The sequence below is a fragment of the Gossypium raimondii genome, chromosome 11 (assembly GCF_025698545.1).
Source record: "Gossypium raimondii isolate GPD5lz chromosome 11, ASM2569854v1, whole genome shotgun sequence".
Classification (NCBI taxonomy): domain Eukaryota; kingdom Viridiplantae; phylum Streptophyta; class Magnoliopsida; order Malvales; family Malvaceae; genus Gossypium; species Gossypium raimondii.
Genome location: NC_068575.1, coordinates 54211979 through 54233271, shown reverse-complemented (window position 1 = coordinate 54233271; position 21293 = coordinate 54211979). Strand labels below are relative to the sequence as shown.

At 34.8% G+C, this 21293-nt stretch overlaps 2 protein-coding genes across 2 annotated transcripts; both read left to right on the top strand.

Annotated features, from left to right (window-relative positions):
- The first annotated feature begins 409 nt into the window (after nucleotides 1–409).
- Nucleotides 410–3610, top strand: LOC105802873 (cathepsin B-like protease 3). The gene is made up of 11 exons (XM_012634772.2): nucleotides 410–733; nucleotides 1406–1459; nucleotides 1543–1623; nucleotides 1741–1897; nucleotides 2004–2008; nucleotides 2090–2164; nucleotides 2251–2376; nucleotides 2475–2693; nucleotides 2983–3096; nucleotides 3197–3232; nucleotides 3335–3610. Exons 1-11 carry the CDS (start codon nucleotides 662–664, stop codon nucleotides 3467–3469), a joined length of 1074 nt encoding a protein of 357 aa, XP_012490226.1. The 5' UTR covers nucleotides 410–661; the 3' UTR covers nucleotides 3470–3610.
- A 1671-nt stretch (nucleotides 3611–5281) lies between these two features.
- On the top strand, nucleotides 5282–19446 carry LOC105802877 (uncharacterized). Its single transcript, XM_012634778.2, has 19 exons — nucleotides 5282–5897; nucleotides 6284–6415; nucleotides 7171–7242; nucleotides 7557–7627; nucleotides 7737–7836; nucleotides 7924–8022; nucleotides 8800–8926; nucleotides 10167–10300; nucleotides 10386–10445; nucleotides 10677–10912; nucleotides 14386–14815; nucleotides 15508–15831; nucleotides 15950–16552; nucleotides 16691–16864; nucleotides 17342–17569; nucleotides 17661–17944; nucleotides 18370–18657; nucleotides 18880–19002; nucleotides 19253–19446. The coding sequence occupies exons 1-19, from the start codon at nucleotides 5748–5750 to the stop codon at nucleotides 19383–19385; spliced, it is 3768 nt and encodes a 1255-aa protein (XP_012490232.1). The 5' UTR covers nucleotides 5282–5747; the 3' UTR covers nucleotides 19386–19446.
- Nucleotides 19447–21293: the final 1847 nt, after the last annotated feature.

Genomic DNA, 21293 nt, shown 5'->3' with positions numbered 1-21293 from the left:
TTTATTTTAGTATGATTTATTTTTTTACAAAATTTTTGTTTAGCAAGTTTTAATCGTTCACTTTCGAAATTGACAGATTACGGGATCTAATATCACTGTTACCGCTATTTTTACCCTAATTACAGATAAATGTCTTATCCATTCAAAGAGGTCCAAAATTACTCCAATTTTTAAAGAAAAATTAATTTGCTCAATACTATGAGAGAAATTAGAAAATTATTTTTACCTAGCAAAATATAACCTAAGTCAACTAGTAATAATTAGATTTTCTGTAGTTAAAATATAATTACCAAAAACAACATTGAAAGTCTTGTGTTTCTTCGGTAAATAATAAAAATATCTCAAGAGTTAACTAACTGTCAAGGTCATGGAAGTCCAAGAAAAGAAAAAACGGTCATGGGAGGGAGCTATCAAGCCTCGAAAAAAGGTCAGGTTTTTCCCATCCCTTGGACGTCATTGCCACTTCAAACAAGCCAATCAATACCGTCTTCCTCAACTTAAATCATTGTTCTTCAGAACTTTTGCCAATTATCTAATCTATTTCTCCCTCCTCCTCTCCCTTTAACTTCATCTAATAACAACTACAAGGGAAGGTCTCAACTCAAGATAGAACCCTCCCTTTAATCCCCGCTTCTCTTTGCTCCTTTCTTCAACCTCGGAAATGAAGAAAATGGCGACTCCTCTGCTCTTTTTCGCTACCTTTTTGTTACTTCTTGCCACGGTTCACCCAAAGGTATTATGGGATTTCATGTTTTTTTTCCCTCTTAATTTGGGTCCCATTTATCATTTTTCGGATCGTAAACTTTAGTTCTTTTATTGTTCTGTTCTGAGACCTACAATCTGTGTTGATAAATGTAAATATTATGTGAAGATGCCATGATACTTGTTTGACTTTGATAAATTGTAATAGTATCCAGAATCTGAGTTCTAGAATATTGTCTTCAGTCTTTTCTATTGAAACTAAACTTTCTGACTTTTTTTGGAGCTGATAGTGTTGAAAAGACAAAATTTTTCTATGTTGTCCTGTTAGTGTTCCTCTCCAAAATCTGTTCTTCGGGATTCATGTAGCTTGCTTGCTTATGCACGATGAGTTGTGACCCAGTTTGTGATGAACTGAAAAAAATGTTTTTCTCAACGGGAGACTTTTGGGGAATCTTATTTATTGATACCTGATTCTTAGAGCGCATTGCTGGTAGCCTGGTAGTTTTGCTTTTATCTGTGGTTGCCATCATTGGTGTGCTAGATTAGCTATTGATAGATTCTTGTACTTGTGCTTCCAGTATTCTATGGTAAATTAGATATTTTTCGTGTCAATTTCATTACCATTTGTTGCTTTATTGGGCATGCATGTATAAATTTTTATAAGTTCTATTGGGAACTTAGTTGATACCTGTATTGTCAGCAGGTAATTGCTGTGGGACAACCTTCTGAGGTCAAGCTTAACTCTCGAATCCTTCAGGTATTTCCCAGTTGAATTTCCTTAAGCAAAAAACAAGGGGGTAAAAAAAAAAATAGTTCTTTACTCTCACCATGATCATGTAGGATTCAATTGTCAAACGAGTAAATGAAAACCCCAAGGCTGGATGGAAAGCTGCCCTGAATCCTAGATTTTCTAATTACACTGTAAGTTGTCTAGTTTGCACCTTTGGACCGATCTTTGATCTTTCTTTCTATTTCTTAGAGATACGTGTGTAGACCTGGATGCTTACTAGTTCCAAATTTGTCATTTTCGGTACAAAGGTTGGTGAGTTTAAGCACATTCTTGGAGTCAAACCAACACCGAAGAAGGAACTTCTGGGCATTCCTATTATAAGGCATGGTAAATCCTTAAAGATGCCTGCCAATTTTGATGCTAGAACAGCTTGGCCACAATGTAGCACAATTGGAAGAATTCTTGGTGAGTTATGTGCTAGTTTATAAGATTTTGCTGCTTCTGAACAAAGGACTGATGATATTCTTTTCTGTATGATCAATCAATTCTTGGACCCATTTCCAATTTGAAGATCAGGTAGTTCCATTTCCATTTCCCTCGATTTTTATATCTCATATTTATGTAAATTCTTATTTTGTTTAGCTGATGATGATTTAGGGTCACTGTGGTTCTTGCTGGGCTTTTGGTGCTGTTGAATCACTATCTGATCGGTTCTGTATCCATTTTGGCATGGTAAATGGAACTTCTGTTTTTAAATAAGGAGGAAATCACTTACAGGTCATGGCAAATTTTTCAGTACTCAGAGTATTTCATTGCAGAATATATCTTTGTCTGTTAATGATCTTCTCGCATGCTGTGGCTTTTTATGTGGAAGTGGTTGTGATGGGGGGGTTCCAATATCTGCTTGGCGATATTTTGTGCGCTCCGGTGTTGTCTCTGAGGAGGTATTATTATTGCTATTATCATAACTATTCTGCTACTGCACATAAGGAGGGAAGGATGTAATTTGTTCTCTGTAATGAACAAATTCTTCCTCTTGCAGTGTGATCCGTACTTTGATGATATTGGCTGTTCTCACCCTGGTTGTGAGCCTGCATATCCTACTCCAATGTGTGAGAAAAAGTGCGTTAAGGGAAACCAGCTCTGGAGTCAGTCCAAGCACTATAGTGTCGGGGCATATAGAATCAACTCAGATCCAACTGATATCATGGCTGAAGTTTATAAGAATGGACCTGTTGAGGTCGCCTTCACCGTTTATGAGGTAAAGAAAGCATATGTATTTTTCTAGTTAAATTTGCTGCTTTGCTTTTCTTCGTGAGCAATTTCAATGTGGTCAGCTTGGCTTTGAAACTAGTACTATGAGACCCCTAGGGGCAAAGCTGGCATGTTTTTGGCCCTTAACCATCAGATTAGTTGTTTGGTTTGGTTTTCCTTGATAACTGCTGCTTATTGCATATTACTTAGCTCTTCAAACCCAAAATGCATGAAAATAAGCTTAAAGAAGAGAGATGTGGTGGTTGATTTCCTTATTTATTTTCATGATTCTCCAGGATTTTGCTCACTACAAATCTGGAGTTTACAAGCATGTGACAGGCAGTGTTATGGGAGGTCATGCAGTTAAGCTTATCGGGTGGGGAACTTCTGATGATGGGGAGGATTACTGGGTATGTTTGACTGATTTTATATTTGGGAAAATTATCTAGGAATCATGTAATTTTTTATTGAGTTAAATATTTTAATATTCTAATTTTCTCCCTATTGCAGCTCCTTGCAAACCAGTGGAATAAAGGCTGGGGTGAAGTATGTTTTTACATGAAACTTTTTCTTCATATTCATTTAGGAACAAAAAGAAAAATGTGTTTAGGATGCTTATATATTGATTATCATATTTTCGAATTGCAGGATGGTTACTTCAAGATCAGAAGGGGCACAAATGAGTGTGGAATCGAAGATGATGTGGTAGCTGGTTTACCTTCAACCAAAAATCTTGTGAGAGAGGTAGCTGACATGGACAATCTTAAAGCTGCTTCATTTTGAGAGTAATTCATCTAGTCATGTCTATTATTATTATCCCTTATCAGCCAAGATACCTATATATATTGTTGTGCTTCACCATAATAATAATGTACCCACATGAACTCTTAAACTTCTGATATAATATAAAAATGGATTGCTACAGCACTTTGTTCCATTTCCTGTTTGAGAGGATTTCTTTAATCCTGTTGTTTCTCTTTGCCATCCCTTCACTCTCTTTGAGACCAAAGGAACCAATTTCAACCTGCACTTTCTTTCTTCATAGGGGGAAAGGTAATTACTATTTAATTGCCAGAGTTGCTACCGTTGTATTCATAAGGATGAGTGAGTTGTGGATTTAATCTTTATATTTTTATTTGATCAATTTTTATTTTTATATTTTTAGAAATTTAGGTCAAGATTTAAACGGTGATGATTAAATTTGTTTGGTTAAATTTTGTCATTAATTTTATTATGTATAAAGTTGTAGATTTAGTTCATGTTATTTAATTTAATCATTTTAATCCTTATATTTTTAAAATTTAAAATTTTAATTTTGATGCAAAATAGTTTAAATCCATTAACTAGTTTTTAAAGTAATATATGAAATGACAAGCTGATATATATGTAATAATATGTTTAGAAATGATATAATTTAATGAATTTAATGAATATGATTTTAAAATTCAAAAGATATAATAATTAAAATTAATTAATTAAAATATAAAGGATAAAACAATAATTCAAATATAATACATGTTCTAACATCAGAATTTAACCCAAAAAATGAAAGTTACAAAAATGGATGGTGGATGACAACAGGAAGTAGGTGAGATCATATAATGACACAAGAAAAACCATATAATACTCTGATACGAAAGTGTCTTAAATCAAAGATAGGAACTAAACTGGAGTGGTTGAAGTTGAAGAACAGACAAGTAATCTGATGATGTAATGAGATCATATCAGATAAGATATGATGGACACTGCATCACATTGTCACGCGTTAATATCATTATAAGACGCAATTTGGAACCGACATATGCAAATATCCTGCCTTTATTATTTTAATTCCATGCAATATTATCAGAAACGACAAACATTAGCTTGTCTAAGTGCTTTTTCATTATTGTTTGTATAGCAAGAAAGAGAGCAAGGGAACGAATCAAAGAAGGGCAATTAAATCGTGAACTAAGTAAGATGAATTGAATATGACAGTTTCTTTTGTTCTTCTTTATGACTTTTGAAGACACGGTTCCCAATCTGACAGACACATTTTGGAAAATTTCTAGATCGAGCTAATGTTTTAATAATTGGTAAACATTGAATTCTTTAAAAAATGTTAGTTTATGTTTAAAATAAGTTTATGAGGGCTAAATCAGATTGAAAACAAATAAGAAAATTCATTTTCGGAAGCAGACAAATAGAGTGTTATGGGGTGAGAGAAAAACAGCATATGCTGTGCACTCCATGCCAGCCAAGCCAGCCAAGCCATGCCATGCCAGCATTAGCATTAGCATTAGCTTCACATTTCCCATTTACTTCTTAGGATCAATGAGTTGCTGACTTTCTATGAATTTCACGAAAACGCAAAGCCCAAAGAGATAAGGAAGCACTGTGTATTTTTTGCCCATTTTAAACACGAGGAAAGCAAAGCAAATCTAATATAATTTAATTGTTGAAATGTTTTGATTAGAGTGGATTTGACGAAATAATAATCCTAATGGCTAATAGTATACCATTAATTATATCTCTCTAAAAACATGTCTTCCACGTTGCTAATCTGTTCGGGAAGAAAAAACGGACAAAAAAAAAAGGTTCACATCATTCTGTCGTAAATGGATTGATTCAACAAGAAGGCTCCCTTGTCTCTCTGTTTATGTTATTTAGTCTTAAAACATGCACCAAAAAAAGTCCATTTTTTTTTAAATCTTCCGTATTCTCTGTTATGCTAGTATTACTACCCTTTACTTTGCCATTCTTTCAAGCTAAAAAGTAAAAGTTTTGTTTTTTGCCATTGGTTTCTTAGAAATATAAAGGAGAAGGGTCAAGTTCCAATCTGGAAACGATTGAAGTTGAGCCGTTTTCTTGGCATTATCAAACTCTTTCTTCTTTTCATTTCTTTTCTGGCATTGGGTTCCTTAGAATTATCAAGTAAAGGGGTATAGTTGGAATCTTGGGAGGGATTGAAGTGAATTTTCTTTGCATTGTCTTCTAAGCTGGTATTGGGTTCATTAGAATTTTTAAGGAGAAAGGGTATAGTTGAAATCTTGAGGAGGATTGAATTGTTTTGCATGAGAAGATGTCGATACCAAAGGAGATAGAGCAAGTGATGAAGATGAGAGGGGGATCTGTGTTGGGTAAAAAGACCATTCTCAAGAGCGACCATTTCCCTGGTTGCCAAAACAAGCGCTTGTCTCCCCAGATCGATGGTGCTCCCAATTACCGTCAGGTTCTTTCTCTTTAATTCTTCTTCTTTTTTAAACCTTTCTAGAGATTTCTCGACACATTTACAGGTTAATAAGTAGAAGGGTGAAGTAGTTCACGTCCTTCTTAAGTTCTTAATGGATGGTTTCTGTTGGATATTGTTTATACTTAGATAAGCAGTGTGGTAATATCATAGGTGCTTTAAATTGTAATTGTAGTTATAGGCTGAACTATTGAGATTCTGGTTTACTATGCCCTTCTAAGTATATTTGTGATGCAGATGCTGCCATGCTTGCATAATGGAGTGCCAGTTTGATTGATAACGCTTTAACTTACGGCATGATCTATTTTGTTAAATTTCATTCTTTTAAGTCCTTTCCTTGTCTTTGTTTTCTGGTCTACTATTAACAGGCAGATTCATTGCGTGTTCATGGTGTTGCCATTCCAACAATTGTTGGAATTCAAAATGTCCTTAATCATATTGGAGCTCAGAAAGATGGGAAACAAGCACACGTTCTTTGGATTAGTCTTCGAGAGGAACCGGTAAATTGATATCTCACCAATTGATTTCTGTTTTTTGATAAGGCCCTGGACAGGGACAGACTGCATAATTTAGTTGACATTTCGGATACTTCGATCCATCACTGAAAACATAATTATTTTATAAAAATAAAATTTGAGAATTGGGAGAAAAGTAGAAATCTGATTTAAGTTTCAGGATGAGTCATGATATTGAAGATAAGATTAATGTGGAAGCATAATATAAAGTCAACACTTGAAAGAAGCTGATAGCTTAAACGAAAGTCACTGGCCACAAAATAACCAAAAAATGGCGAGCAAGACTTACGTATACCTGGCTGAACCTGCTTCTTCTGGAAAACAATTATTCTCTTTGCTTCTTCCCTGTTGTCATAGATCTAGGTGAACTAGTAGATTCAGAGGTTGTAGGTCAGTGTTACTTTCTTCATAAATCTTATTTTATTTTTCTAAATAATTTCAATGAGTTAACTTTGAACCATAAGTTCTCTCCTCCATGCTCCAATCATCCTGCAAAAATGAAAAGCAATTTTTCTATGCCAATAAAAGATAACATATCTTATTGCTTTCTATGGTTTTGTTGATTTTAAAAATGGAAATATAATACATGTATTCATTATTTATTCATCTGAAACTTTATGATGAGATTGTCTTGATTGTATTGTACACATTGTTTTACATAAAAGTCAAACTATTTTAGACTTTGTCAATTTAACAATTTGCTTCTTCTAATTATATATGTTTTCTTTACGCTTAAATAGGTTGTATATATAAATGGACATCCCTTTGTTTTGCGTGATGTTGAAAGGCCCTTCTCCAATCTTGAATATACGGTATGTTAGCATGAGGAAACTTTTAGATCATTCTTCTAGTTTTAACATCTGGTTTCTGGCTCTATCACTGTTTCTTTATTTCATGAACAATCAATGGTCCCAATAGATACTTCATTTTTGCAGCGTTGCCACGTATGCTTTAATAGTTTGTGTTTCTATTATCAACTAGTCATTTAGTTTCCTTATCTTGCATGAGTTAATGGTGCCCAAATGATTAAAAATGTACTGTGGTTTTAGATACAATGTCTATATCCATATCATACAGTGTGCATGCATGTGCTAGCCAGCTGACATGTAGCCTTTATATTGAATAGGGAATCAATAGGGATAGAGTTGAGCAAATGGAAGCTCGATTAAAGGAAGATATTTTGATGGAAGCTGCAAGGTATTTCCTTTGATCCACTTTTTGTAAATGTTATGTGACTTTGATTTCTTTACCATTGGTTTCCTGCTATGTGTGGTAGCAAATTTTATTTGGAAATCTGACATGGCAGATATGGAAATAAGATCCTTGTCACTGATGAACTGCCAGATGGTGAGATGGTGGACCAGTGGGAACAAGTATCCTGTAATTCAGTGAAAACACCATTAGAGGTATAAGCTTTGGAAAGTAAGAAACGCTAATGATCTGCTAAAAGTTTGAATTATCATCTCAAACACTTTTTGGTTTCACTAGTATAGGTGTATGAGGAATTGCAACTTGCTGGGTACCTTGTTGACTATGAGCGTGTGCCTATAACAGATGAGAAGTCACCAAAGGAGCTAGATTTTGATATTCTGGTGAGTTCCAAGTTATTGGCCTTATTCTGCTTGTTGTTTTGAATAATTAAAATCATGTTAGCATTTTCAGTCATCCTCCTTCGACTTTGTTACATACTTTCTACTAAATTTCTTCTAATACATGGACAACCCCATATCTCCATCCCAAATTTATGTCTTGGTGTGTTTTGGTTTGGTACTGTTTGACTGCAACTTTTCTTTAACAGCAATGGTGGAGGGCTTTTGAGAGATTGAATTTTCTGTGAGTTTTTCTCTTGGGTTGGCTGATTGGAAATTAGTGGGTACTTTTCCCCTTCTTTCTTTTGAGCTCTGTGACTTATGTAGAAACACATAGAAGTGCTGCAAAAGGTCTCATGTAGTAAATAAATATCTAGTTCCCAATGAACTTATTAGATAGTTTTCCTATTAAAAAAAGAAGTAAATAATTAGGAGAAGCTTACGTATTTACATGTTTTGCATATGTCAGGAGTATGGTGACTCAAAATCTTGATTTTTCATTTTAAACTGAAGATCATCATAGAAGTGCCAGTATTTGGTGCTCGGATATCTTCTATATGGAAGCCTTGGTACGGCCATGGCAGTATTTGTCTATTGGATCAAATTCTTTGGTTACTTTACTTTAATGATCATTATATTTTGTTTTCTGCATAAGGAATATTTGTATATGAAGCCAATTTTGCGGTTTTATGATATAATCAAATATGTAAGAATTAATATCCACACATTGAACCATTCTGATAAGTATTTTATCATCTCTTTCTTCCTTTCTGTTTCCAGGTTAATAAAATTTCTCAAGCTGACATAAGCACTGAGGTTATTTTTAATTGTCAAATGGGACGAGGAAGAACCACTACTGGCATGGTTATTGCAACTTTAGTTTATCTCAACAGAATCGGAGCTTCAGGTAGTGGTGTCTCTTTATTTGTGCAATTTTAACATAAACAAGCTACAAATTTTCTATCATTTATGCCATCCCTGATGTCAATAAAAATATCTTTACATTATTCTATTGGGATATTCAGTTTTTGGTTTGCTTGAAATTTCTCATTTCATATGTTTTGTTTGCACTTTTTTTATGCCAATACTGACCTCATAACAATATATGACGACATAGGTTGCTGACTGGGCCAATCCTTGTAACATTTGTGACTGAAATTGATTAGATGTTAGAAGAAAGAAGGGTTTCCTCATCTTTCTCACTTTGTATTGGTCAATCAAATCTTTCTTATTGTCCTTGAAAAGCTTTCAAGTGAAATGTTCTTTGAAAGTTACTGATTCCCCTTTCTATATTAAAATCTTTTGTATTAATTTATTTAGTGATAACATGCTTCCTTGAATGCAATTGTTGCTTCTCTCCTTAGAACCAAATTCGTCCTCGAATTGCATTAATTTTTGGATTGAATACTTTTTACGATTTATGGCTAGTAGACTATCGGATCCTTTGTGATAGTGATTTGAATTTGTAGCACCAAGAGAATCCTCATGTATTTGAAAAGGCACGATTGTTGAGGTGAAGTACCGTTGGAATTTTGAACTTGAACTAACTTCTTATTTAGCTGCGTGTTGTCTTATAAATCTCTACCATGCTACCTAGTAGATGAAGCAAAACTTTGTTTTATTTTTACTCTCTTCTGCTTTTTGAACTCTTTTGGGTTGTCTTCTTTGAAGGTTACTATTAGGAGTTAAAGGTGAGGCTAAGTGCCCTAAAGAGCCATTTAGAGAACTATAGTAACATAGAGAAAGAAAAGCTTGTGATTGACTAATCTGGTATGGTTGACTGGAACTTGAGAAAAGAGAACCTTTACGAGCTATGAAGCTATCTTGTCCTCTGTTGAATGGTCTAGCATGAATGTATGTTGAGTCCTCATTTAAAGAGTCTAGCGTGAAGCTACAACATCTCTGTTGACTGAATATTTTGAAAAACAAGAAAATGCAAGATGATCCTCCACTTTATAGAAATGGTGCTAGGAACCTCTGTTAAAAATCATAACCAGGTTTGCATCAAGTTTATTATTTGTTATATGCAGCTTTACACTGCTTTCTGATAATATTTGACTTATATTTACTTCATCTGTGTAGTGTAAATGTGTAACAGGATTTAATGTAACATTCAGATTTCTAATGTATTTATATCTAATACCTAGGCATTCCAAGAACCAATTCAATTGGGAGAGTTTTCAACTCTGGTTCAAATATCACTAACAATCTGCCCAATTCTGAGGAGGCAATTTGTAGAGGAGAATATACACTCATAAGGAGCCTGATTCGGGTCCTAGAGGTATTTAATGCTGCTACTTGTTCTTGGTTGATTCTTTAACAATCTCTTGGGTCTTTTTTTCTTATAAATAGTGACATTCCCTTAGGGTGGTGTTGAAGGGAAACGACAAGTGGACAAGGTCATTGACAAATGTGCTTCTATGCAGGTAGATGTGCTTCCTTTAGGGTTTTTAAGAATCCATTCATTCAGGTTTAGCTTCCAAGTTTCTGCTCTAAAGCTTAATGCAAATCTTCATTTGAGATAAAATTTCTGCTGAGCAGGCAATTGCCATAATATAGTTTTTGTTACAAGGTTTTATGGTCGTGATCTGCAAGGCATTTAGTTTTATAATAGGTAAATACAACTCATGATGTTTTTACTTTAACTGCAAGCACAGAACCTCAGAGAAGCAATTGCCACTTATCGCAATAGCATTCTCCGTCAACCAGATGAGATGAAGAGGGAAGCATCACTTTCATTTTTTGTGGAGTACTTGGAGAGATATTACTTTCTTATATGCTTTGCTGTATATATTCATTCAGAGAGGGCAGCTCTTCGTTCAAGTTCCTTTGATCATACCAGTTTTTCAGACTGGATGAAAGCAAGGCCAGAGTTGTATAGCATTATTCACAGGTAAAGATAGAAATGGAGTAGTGTTATAAGAAGTTTCCTAATTTACTTTCTGGAACTTGTGTGAATCCTTTATGATGGTGAGTTTACCCTTGCAGTAGTAGATATAGAAGTATTAGTTATTGAAAGAAAAAATAGAAGGGTCATTGAGTGAGTCAGGTGAAAGTTTTCAATAATTTTATTAAGTAAAGAACTGAATTTGAATGGAGGACTCACAACATAATTGGGAAAATAATTCCCTTATTCTAGTAAACTACTAAAAGATAAAAAAAATATTCCTAGAAAATCTCAATTGATTATTCTAAGATTTATCTATCTAGATAACATTAAAAAATATCCGGGGTTTCAACACGTATTTCAACACCATTCCTCAAGTTGGTGCATATATATCAATCGTGCCCAACTTGCTTACAAGAAAATCAAAGTTTGTCTTAGAGAGCCCTTTGGTGAGTATGTTAGCAATCTGTTGTTTTGAAGGAACAAACGGCATGCACATTTGGCCTTTTTCAATCATCTTCTTGATAAAGTGTCTATCAATCTCAACATGTTTAGTTCTGTCATGCTGGACTGGGTTGTGAGCCATGCTAATGACAACTTTGCTATCATAGTACAACTTCATTGGTGAAGTTATTGGTTTCCTTAGCTCTTCCATAATTTTTTTTAACCACATCATTTCACAAATTCCTTAAGCCATTGATCTAAACTCACCCTATACACTACTTCTTGTTACAACACTTTGTTTTTTGCTTTGTCAAGTCACAAAGTTTCCCCAAACAAATGTATAGTACCCTGATGTAGATATTCTATCTATTACTGAGTCTGTCCAGTTTGCATCTGTATAAGCTTCAATTCCTCTTTATTCGGATTTCTTGAAAAATAAGCCCTTGTCAGGTAAACTCTTCAAGTATCTCAGAATTCAAAACACTGCTTCTTCATATTCCTCCATTGGGGAGTGCATAAATTGACTCACTAAGCTTACTGCAAAAGCTATGTCTGTCCTTGTATGTGATAAGTAGATTAACTTACCAACTAATCTGTAGTATTGCGCTTTATCAATTGATCTTCCTTCTTTATTTCCGAATTTTACATTTGGATCAACTGGTGTGTCAATTGGTTGGCAACCACTCATCCCAGTCTCCTTTAAAAGACCAATCACATATTTTTTCCGAAAGACCACAAGACCCTTCTTTGATCGAGTAACTTCCATTCCAATGAAGTATTTTAAAGGATTTGATCTTTGATCTCAAACTCCAATGCTAGATGCTCTTAAGTCGCCTTATTTCATCCAACATCATCTCCTGTAAGAATGATATCATCGACATAAACTATAATAACTGTTATTTTACCTCTTTGTAAGTGTCGATAGAACATTGTGTGATTAGCTTGCCCTTATGAGTAACCTTATTTTTTAACAACCAAAGTGAACCGTTCGAACCAAGCTCGAGGAGACTGCTTTAGACCATACAAAGATTTTCTGAGCTTACATACTTGAGTTCCAAATTTTTCTTCAAAACTTGGAGGAGGATTCATGTAAACTTCTTCTTCAAATTTCCCATTTAGGAAAACATTCTTCACATTGTTGTTGTAAAGACCAATCAAGATTAACAACAATAGATAAAACAACTCTAACAGAATTTAACTTAGTTACTGGAGGAAATGTCTCAAGATAGTCTATCCCGTATGTTTGAGTGTACCCTTTAGCCACCAGTCGAGCTTTGTATCTGTCTAAAGATCCATTCGATCTGAATTTGGTTGTGAACACCAATTTACAACCCATTGTTTTCTTTCTTACAGGTAATTCCACTATTTCTCATGTATCTGTTTTTTCAAGAGCACGCATCTCCTCTAAAACAGTCTCCTTCCATTTAGAAACCTATAAAGCATCTTTGACATTTTTTGTTATTTCTACAGTATTGAGACATGAAACAAAGGCTAAGAATGTCAAAAACAATGCTTTATAGGAGACAAATTTAGACATGAGATATTTGATAGCATTTCTAACACATTTTCTTTTAGCAATAAGAATATCTAGACTAGAAAATTTATTGGTCAGATTACGAGTTTTACCTGGACTTTTGACAATATCCTTCGGGTCGGATTCTTGGTGATGAATCTTGGTGGATTCCACCTTCTTGATTTCGGTTTCTTCTTGAGTAAATCAACAACTTTGTTTCTTTCCTGTTTTCATGATTAGACTCTACACATTCATACTCCTTTTTATTAACAATATTAACATTATTAATTTTTGTGTCGATCATAAATTCACCTTCCCCATTATTAGAACCCTTATGTTGTATATTCCTAATCTTTTCTTAATCAATTATTGATTCTTCCTTATAATAATTCCCTGCTTAAATATTAGAATCAAAGTAAGATTATGTTTCAAAAATTTGACATCCATGGTAACCATAATCTTCCTATCAATCGGATCATAACATTTGTAATCCTTTTTATTAGAAGCATACCCAACAAAGACACATTTTTTTGCTCTAGGATCTAGTTTACCCTGGTTGTGAAGATGAACAAAAACACTACACTCAGTAAATCTGTGATCAATTTAGAGTTAGGAAAACTATCTTTAAAAAGATTGAAAAAAGTTCTATAGTTTAGAGTTTTACTGGGCATTCTATTAATAAGATATGTAGTTGTTGGTGATCCTCTTCATGCTTTTGGTGAGCAAGACTAATATCTTTTTTATCTCATCAATGTCCTCTATTGTTTGTTTCACTGTTGGAATAACCTTTTGAGCAATGAACGCTACGTTCTTTGGCAAACCCATTTTGTCACTTTTTGCTTCATCCATATTCAGCTCCTCAAAGGTTTGGAGTGAGCCTATTAACTTGTCTAGCTTGAGAGCGGTAGTTAATTTTGCTTGATAAATTAACCAAGTAAAAAATAATTAGTCTGCAGATATGATAAATTAATTTTGCTTGACGTTTGTTGTAATGTTAGTTAGAATGAAAACAAGCAACAAAAAAAGAAAGAGCCGAAAAGAATCGGCACAACTGATCTTTTTTAATGCAATTCAGTCACAATAGTTCTACGTCTGCATAGCCTTGTCCAATGAATGATTTTATTCAACAATTGTCCAAATCACCTATTAGCTTAAAGCCCAATCTACTTTTACCCAGAATTAATTGCAGCCCCAAACAGTTTTGTTATATGCCACATTCAATCTCAACACAAATGAACAGTTTCGTTATAATAGAACATAGAACGAGTAGCAGCAGCTTTCCCAACCTATGTCTTGAAGAGATGCTTTAGTGAAGGAATGAAGAAGCATAAATGCATTCATAGCAACTTAGTATGCTTAGAAAATTATTTTGGATGAATGCTAAACTTGACTCATTGTGAATGTTTATTTTCTTATTCTCAATGCAATGCTAAATTTGATTTCAAATTCATTTTTAAAAGAAAACAACCCAAATATGGAATGTGCGTTAGTGCATGCATTAATTGACAATGTATTGGCTCAGGTTGCTTCGGAGAGATCCTATGGGTGCACTTGGATATGCAAGTCTGAACCCATCTTTGACAATGGTTGTTGAATCTGCTGATGGTCGCCCTCATGAAGTGGGTGTAGTTGCTGCTCTGAGGAATGGGGAGGTTCTCGGGAGCCAGACTGTCCTAAAAAGTGACCACTGTCCTGGTTGTCAAAATGCAAGCTTACCAGAGAGAGTAGAGGGTGCTCCTAATTTCAGAGAGGTCCCTGGGTTTCCAGTTTATGGAGTTGCAAATCCAACTATTGATGGAATTCGATCCGTCATTCAAAGGATTGGCAGCTCCAAAGGTGGTCGTCCCATTTTTTGGCACAATATGCGGGAAGAACCTGTCATCTACGTTAATGGAAAGCCATTTGTTCTCCGTGAGGTTGAAAGGCCCTATAAAAACATGTTGGAGTACACGGTAAATTATGTCTACTTATTGTTATATCTGTTACAATTTTGTTCAGGATCTTGTGGAGTAGCTATGGGACAAAAGGATCTCTAGTTGAGATGTTTCTCACACATTATAGTACGAGTTATTGAGCTTACTGAAGCATCAGTTCTGATTTGTCACTCATTGCCATCATATATTAGTATATGTGTAGAAAGAAAATTAGTTGATCCATATCCATGTTGCTTGGTAACATTTTTCTAAAAAATGAAGTGGGCTCTCAAGGGAAAAGGCACTTTGTTGAAGCATGCAATACGCAACTGTCTCGACTGTTTATTGCAGTTTTATTTTTCTATAATAATATTTGAGAAATAGGCTAAGCATGTTATAAAAACAGTTGATCAGAAAAATTCTTAGATACTAGGATGCTGACGCTAACTTATGCGTTTATATGTCATCATGAGATGGTGGAGACATTTATTTTATTTTGTCCAAAACGCAGTAAAAACCACATGGACTATCCTATAGAATGGACTAATCAGAATTGTGTATGCCAGGAATATAATAATTTGATTGGCAGTAATTGATTGAAATATTGGCAGTTATATATGAAATAAACATGGGTATTTCAAAAAGAGTGGAGAAAGTTGATATCTCCATTCAATTGATATATAAATTGATTGGCAGTGGTTGCTGGAGTCTAAATTGATATCTCCATACAGGGAATTGATCGTGAGAGAGTGGAAAGAATGGAAGCTCGACTGAAGGAAGACATCCTGCGAGAAGCTAAACGCTATGAGGGTGCTATAATGGTCATTCATGAGACAGATGATGGGCAAATATTTGATGCTTGGGAGCATGTCAACTCTGATTCTGTACGAACTCCATTAGAGGTTTTTAAATGCTTAGAGGATGATGGTTTTCCTATTAAATATGCACGTGTGCCCATTACAGATGGCAAAGCTCCCAAAAGTTCTGACTTTGATACAGTGGCTAAAAACATTGCTTCTGCTTCAGAGCATACTGCTTTTGTATTCAATTGCCAGGTATTTCATTTTAAAAATTGTTTTGACGTACTATATGGATTTGAGAGGATTATTAAGTTTCTCTATTTGCCTTTTTCCCCATTCTCTCCTAAATGTGATTGTCCCTTTCTTTTCATAGATGGGAAGAGGGAGGACAACAACTGGTACTGTAATAGCTTGCCTTGTGAAGCTTCGAATTGATAATGGGAGACCAATTAAAGTTCTGCTTGATGAGATGAACCATGAACATCCAGATGGGAGCACCTCAAGTGGTGAAGAAATCAGAAGTGATGCCACTAGATTGACCTCTAGCACTGTTAAAGTAAGAACTAAAAATGAGCATGGCCGTGCATTTGGCATTAATGATATCCTACTGTTGTGGAAGATAACAAGATTATTTGATAATGGAGTGGAGTGCCGTGAGGCCCTAGATGCAATCATTGATAGATGTTCAGCACTACAGAACATACGACAAGCAGTTCTTCAATACAGGAAAGTATTCAACCAACAGCATGTTGAGCCTAGGGTGAGGAGAGTAGCACTGAACCGTGGAGCTGAGTACTTGGAGCGGTACTTTTGTTTAATTGCCTTCGCTGCATATCTTGGAAGTGAAGCATTTGATGGGTTTTGTGGACAAGGAGAATGCTTGATGACATTTGAGGATTGGTTGCATCAGAGACCAGAGATCCTAGCAATGAAATCGAGTATAAGATTAAGGCCTGGGCGATTTTTCACTGTTCCTGTAAATCTTTTTCTGTGTCTAGAATCTAGTAAAGGCTTAATGAATACATTGTTTCTAAGATTGTTATATTTTTACATTTTCTAATTTTTTTTCTTTTAAATATACTTTTGTAAAAAATTTTGGTTTTTTATAATGCAGGAGGAGTTGAGAGCATCACTTGAATCACAGCATGGTGATGCTATCATGGAGGCCATTGTGAAGGCACGCAATGGTTCTGTTTTAGGTAAAGGTTCTATACTTAAAATGTACTTCTTTCCTGGTCAGAGAACTTCCACCCACATCCAAATTCGTGGTGCACCACATGTGTTTAAGGTATGTTAAAAAAGAAAAATTACTTTCTTGAGTTGTATGCATAAGTTAAGGCCATCTTATTTAGGTCCTTCTACCTTGGAGTTGGATATATTTAGTATATTCAATAGATGTTTTAAAAGTTATCTTTTTGTAATAAATGTTGTCCATGAGATAGGTATTTCCTGTTAAATCTACCTGATGCATTGAAGATTTGAAGTGAATATTTACCTTTCCAAGAGTCCATTTCAAAGTTTACTGGAATAAGATATGTAATGTCTTACTCGACGTGGTTCATCAAATTGTGTCAAAAAACTTTTTATATGGTAAATGGAAATATGGCTTTCCTTTTCTTGATTTTTTTCATTTGTATCAGATTGAATTTCGTCAATAATTAGGCTTGCATTCAACACACGTAGTTAAGTTAGTGCCTCTTATCCTATTGGTGTCACTCCTTTGCAAAACCCTTATATTATATGCCTCTGAACCTATTTGTTCCAGGTGGATGGATACCCTGTTTATAGCATGGCTACTCCAACAATTATTGGTGCTAAAGAGATGCTGGCATATCTTGGTGCCAAGGTCAATGCAGGATTTTCTGGTCAGAAAGTGGTGGTAACTGATCTGAGAGAAGAGGCAGTTGTGTACATTAATGGCACACCATTTGTACTGAGAGAATTAAATAAACCTGTTGAGACCCTAAAGCATGTTGGAATTACTGGCCCTGTGGTATGTCATCCATGAAGTGGTTTGCTGTTTGCGATTAGTTATTTAGCACCAAATATTTAAGTTAGCTTCTTGCATTATGGTCATAATGCAGGTGGAACATATGGAAGCACGGCTAAAGGAAGATATATTGTCTGAGGTTAGACAGTCTGGTGGTCAAATGCTTCTGCATCGTGAAGAATATAACCCATCATCAAATCAGTCCAGTGTTGTAGGGTACTGGGAAAATATCTTTGCTGATGATGTGAAGACACCTGCTGAAGTATATGCTACTCTAAAAGATGAAGGGTATAATATAGTATATAAGAGGATACCATTAACTAGAGAGAGGGAGGCTTTAGCTTCTGATGTGGATGAAATCCAGAGCTGTAAAGATGAGTAAGTATATCTAGATAATGTGTCATTCATCATTCTTTTGAAGTTATTTCTACGAAGCTTTGTTTGCATCTGGTTCTACATAAGTTTGTCAATATGAAGAGATAATTTCATCAGCCTGATATACAGAATTTCTTTCAAAGTGGGGGAAGACAATAAACACTGAACTGCCATAATTTTGTTAAGAAATTGCTACTGCCAACTAAAATACCCTTACTATTGTAGTTTCAAAAAAGCTCAACAGCATTTTTTTTCTCCTTATTATGATACCATGAATTTGGAAAGCTATTTTCTTTGTTATTGCTTATGGGGGCTTTGAGGTAAAGATTTTATTTTAACCAAAGAGAAGGAACTGTAGTCGTCGATATGTTCTAAAGCGGTTCCTTTGAATTAAATCATTTTTTCTGAAGCTGGAATGTCTTCTACAGCTCCTCCGGGTGTTACCTTTATATATCACATACTGGGTTTGGCGGAGTTGCATATGGAATGGCAATTATCTGCTGCAGACTTGATGCAGAGGTGAACTACGGGACATCCAATGTTACACAATCATTGGCTGATGCTCATCTACATTCTCCACCTGAAGAAAGCATGTCACTTCAGACTTCTGAAGAAGAAGCACGAAGGATGGGTGATTATCGTGACATACTAAGCCTTACAAGAGTTCTCATACATGGTCCGAAAAGCAAAGCAGATGTTGATATCATTATTGAAAGGTGTGTCTCATTTCTTTTTCTCTTGTCCCTTTATTTAAATCTTCAAAGAATTGGAATGAATATTTATCTACATGACCTCCTGTTGCTTTTTTTTCCATTGCTTTTAGCTTGTTTCATATTTTTGGGCAATGAAATTTTTTTATCCCCCCAAATTGTTTAACCAGCAACTTCTTGGCTCTGTTTACCCTTTAATGGTGCTGAGCTTCTTCCATTTTTGTGAAGGTGTGCTGGTGCAGGGCATTTACGAGATGATATCCTTCATTATAGTAAGGAACTTGAGCAGGTTCCCCATGATGACGATGAGCATCAAGCATACCTAATGGATATGGGCATCAAGGCTTTAAGGTTAGTTATAAGCATCTTGATTTTACTGCATTCACTGAGTGGCATGGCTTTGTGATTGATGGGTCCAGCTTCAAGGTCGCGGTACTCTTTAGTTAATTATTGCTAATTAAACTTGACGGTGCCTAGAGTGGATCCTTTTTCCTTCATTTACGATTTTGAAAATTATAGTATGCTAGATTGAGGAAGTTCCTTATTTTGACGAGTTAACATTATGACGCCATTATGACGCCTAGTATTTGTTCATTTGCAGGCGTTACTTTTTCCTCATCACATTCCGATCTTACCTGTACTGCACATCTCCAAATGAGACAAAATTCACATCTTGGGTGGTTGCAAGACCTGAACTTGGCCATCTCTGTAATAACCTTAGAATCGATAAATAATTTTCCATATTATAATCCTCTTCATAATTGAAAGAGAATGCATGTACAGTACAGGTCCTAATTCCTCTTGTAATACTGCCCCACCCCATTCAGTTCGAGTATGGGGCATAAATTAGCAGGTACAAATTCACAGGATCATAAGTTAAGGCAACTCAAAAGACTAGGGGATAAGTGTCCAAGTTCTATGTTGCTGAGATTCAAGGAGTAGAGTCAATACACCATTTTTATTCAAGGAAAAAGAAAATACAGGATGACAATTGTACAGTCCAATATTTGCCCGGGACCAAAAAAACAGACCCGGCCCATTACAAACCCACCTAAAATCTACCCAAAACCCAATTACAACCCGGGGCCCAAACTAAAGGACTAAGCCCAAATAACCCCAAACCCAGCAAGGAGTCAAACTAGGGTTTCAGAGACTGAAACCCTAGTGCCGCCGCACCTGTCATGTCAACAGCAAGTGGTGCACTTGCCTCTGCCACCGACCCACCGCCATTGCCTCGCCATCGAGTACCTGCAAGCAATTAAAAGGAAGCGACAGCACCAATGATAGACGGATGTATAAAAGCCGAACTTGGCTATCATTTTGGGGGTCTTCTTCTTCCCCTGTTTTTGTACAAACATTACTTAAAAATACAAGAGCAAAAAACAGATTCAGGCAAAGATAAAAAAATTGCAAGCAGTAAAAGGAAAAGTCCAAAGGAGCCAAGGTTTCTTTCTTTATTTTTTTTTCTATTCGAAACCATTCATAAACGACGTCGTTTAAGTGCCCTTCAAACGACGTCGTTTAAGTTCCCTCCAAACGACGTCGTTTAAGGGCTGATTCAAATGGCTCAAAACGGCGTCGTTTTAGCCTTAGGATCCGCGTGTTGACCCGACCCGCAAGGAGGATCCGCGTGTTTTGTTGAAAGGAGGAAATTGTGATTTTGGCCCCTTCGTGTTTTTAATGTTTCGCAATCGGATTTTATTATTTTTAAAATTTACCCTTTAATTTGTTTTGATTTCTAATTTGACCCTCCCTTGGACGACGTCGTTTGAGAAGCGTGGGGGTATTTTGCTCTTCAGCCCTCTGCTTTTCACGAACATTATGATTTAATCCTTTTAGTTATTTTTATTTTTAATTTCGAGCCTAAAGTTTAACTTAGTTTTCAATTCAATCCTCCATTTGTTATTTAGGTTATTTTATTAGTAAATTAATTATTTTAATATTATTAATGCTATTATGTAATATTATTATTATGATTATTATTATATTTATGTATTTATGCACATACTTACATATTTTCCATGTTTTATAACCTTAAAATATATACATACATATATTCCTCTTATTTAATAATTTTACACATACTTATATATATTTTATATTTTGTAATCTATATACATATTTAGGTATCTTTACATACATATTTTAATTCATATACATATATATATACACACGTACACATGTTTTATAATCTACACATATACGTGCATTTTCTTTATAATTATAAAGCATGTGCATGCATACATTTTCTTAATACGTATACATATTTTATAATATATATATATATATACGCATTTATCCTTTTTTATTATTTTATAACTTATATACATATTTACGTATTTATATACCTTTTCATATCTATATACTTTATATCTTATATATTTTATCTATATATCTTTATATACATATTTTAATTTTCATATATATACATGCTTGCATATTCCTTATTATATCTTATACTTTATATACATATACATATACCCTTTTGCATTTTTATAATTATATTCACTTATTTATTTGTTTATTCGCGCTTTCATTATTACTTTAAAAAAAGTGTTTCACTCTTATCTGCTTATATACTCGTTATTCAGCGTGCTATTGATTCGTCTTTTTTTTATATTATTTTTGTCACTATCGTTCGT